The sequence below is a fragment of the Phaethon lepturus genome, unplaced genomic scaffold, assembly GCF_000687285.1.
Source record: "Phaethon lepturus isolate BGI_N335 unplaced genomic scaffold, ASM68728v1 scaffold23746, whole genome shotgun sequence".
NCBI classification, from domain to species: domain Eukaryota; kingdom Metazoa; phylum Chordata; class Aves; order Phaethontiformes; family Phaethontidae; genus Phaethon; species Phaethon lepturus.
In genome coordinates this window covers 11,022-13,076 of record NW_010545922.1, presented here as the reverse complement: position 1 = coordinate 13,076, position 2,055 = coordinate 11,022, and the positions used below count along the sequence as shown (strand labels likewise).

Genomic DNA, 2,055 nt, shown 5'->3' with positions numbered 1-2,055 from the left:
GGTGAGCAATCGCTGTATTGGGCATCACTTGTTCTTGTACATTCCTTTGTTGGTATTATTATTGTTGTTTCCTCCTCTCTTTCTGTCCTATTAAACCGTGTTTATCTCAACCCACGAGGTTTTTTTTCCTAATTCTCTCCCCCGTCCCACTGCGGGAGGGGGAGTGAGTAAGCGGCTGCATGGTGCTTAGTTGCTGGCTGGGGCTAAACCACGACACCAGCAAGACAGAGAGCTACCAAAAAACCCCCAAGCTAAATCCTCCTCTTTCCAACGGGGAAAAGGCAGGGACCACACCCAACCTTGCCAGAATCCCACAGTTGTTGAGGTTGTAAGGGACCTCTGGAGATCATCTGGTCTGACCACCAGCTCAAGCGGGGTCAGCTAGAGCAGGCTGCCCAGGACCATTGTCCAGTCAGGTTTTGAGTATCTCCACAGATGGAGACTCCGCAACCTCTCTGGGCAACCTGTGCCGGTGTTTGATCACCCTCACAGCAGAAAAGTGTCGTCTTGTGTTCAGAAGGAACCTACTATGCTTCAGTTTGTGCTCGTTGCCTCCGGTCCTGACACTGGACACTACTGAGAAGAGTCCAGCTGCCTCTTCTTCATTCCCTGCCATCAGGTATTTATACACATAATAGGCCCTCCTGATCCTTCTCTTCTCCAGGCTGAACAGTACCACCTCTCTCAGCTTCTCCTCCTGTAAAGCTGTTCTGGTCCCTTAATCATCTTCTCAGCCCTCGGCTGACAGTTCGAGCCTGCAGCGGGCACTGCAGCAAGCCCCATGAGAGCTATGGGTGCCAGAGTAAACCAGCGTGCCATATTGAGGTGACACGGCACACAGATGGACCAGCTAGCTGCCAAGGTAAGTTACACCATCCTCCTTCCCTTCCCCAGAAATCTGGGTTTTTCCACAGAGCCATAAGAGCTTCAGAAAAAAACAAAAGCCCAGAAATTACTCCAATGGCACTATTAGATCCCTTGGACAGATACTGATGGGCTCAAGAAAACTGATGCACATTAATTTGGTAGGAACTGTAATTGTACATTTTAATATTACGAGCTTTAACTATGCAGCTTTTGGTTGAAACTTATCAAACAAAAGACAGGCAAAACGAGAGTGGTGGCAAACCTCAAGCCAGTAAAAAGCACATATAACAACCTCAGCATAAGGATTCCCTTGAGGGATCAGCATTAAGGATGTTCAGCAGTATCTTCGAACAGGCAGAGAACTGTAACAGAGACACAACAGCAAAATAAAGCAGGAAAACAGGCTATAAACACAATCACTACTTCAAACAAGTCTCCACCTCCGCCAGGCCTGTTAGGGCCAGACACTGGTACTTCAAGGTCAACATGTACTCACACATTTGTAAGCCACAAAGGGTCACGATCACATCGCACCACAGCTGCTAGGCATACCTGTGTTTTTAGGCCCATCTGCATACACTGGTCCTGGAGGCGGAGGTGCATTTTGCCATCCATATTGGGGATAACCTTGATAACCTGGCTGGCCTGGCTGGTACGGCCCAGTAGGTCCAGGAGGATAACCTGGGTATGGGCCAGGAGGACCACCCGGTTGCTGTGCATAGGGTGGGTAAGGGGCAGTTGGGCCTGGGCCAGGGTAAGGCGGAGGATTTTCGTAGTTCATGTGGGATGCAGAATCTGTCCTGCAGAAGAAGGAAAACAAACAGAAGAACTGGTTTGCTTTTGTCTGTTTCATCCATGACCATATAATTCCCATTTCAGACTGCTCTCCAGAGGGCCCTACGTTAAGCGTGAGAAACAGGCCTCAAAATATGTGGTCAAGCAGTGAGTTTATTTTTAACCCTATCGTAAGGGCAGACACCAAGTTTAAGTGATTTCTTTTAAGTGACATGAGTTTAGCTCAGCAGCAGAATGACTTGCTGCTTTCCAGTTAGGCATCAGCTATTCACCCTAAGACATTTAACAGTCTTGCAACTGCAAAGCAAAATCTGCTGCTTCCACTCGTGATTAAATTGCTTTTAAGAGAGATTTAGAAGCGATTACATCATGTTTCTGCCAATATTAAAAAAG

General features: G+C 47.7%; 1 protein-coding gene across 1 annotated transcript; it reads right to left on the bottom strand.

Moving 5' to 3' along the window:
• Nucleotides 1-1,419: 1,419 nt before the first annotated feature.
• Nucleotides 1,420-1,648, bottom strand: LOC104614938 (cysteine-rich and transmembrane domain-containing protein 1-like; the record flags this gene model as incomplete). Its single annotated transcript, XM_010289134.1, has 1 exon — nucleotides 1,420-1,648. A coding segment is annotated over exon 1 (229 nt), but the record flags the coding sequence as incomplete, so codon positions are not given.
• Nucleotides 1,649-2,055: the final 407 nt, after the last annotated feature.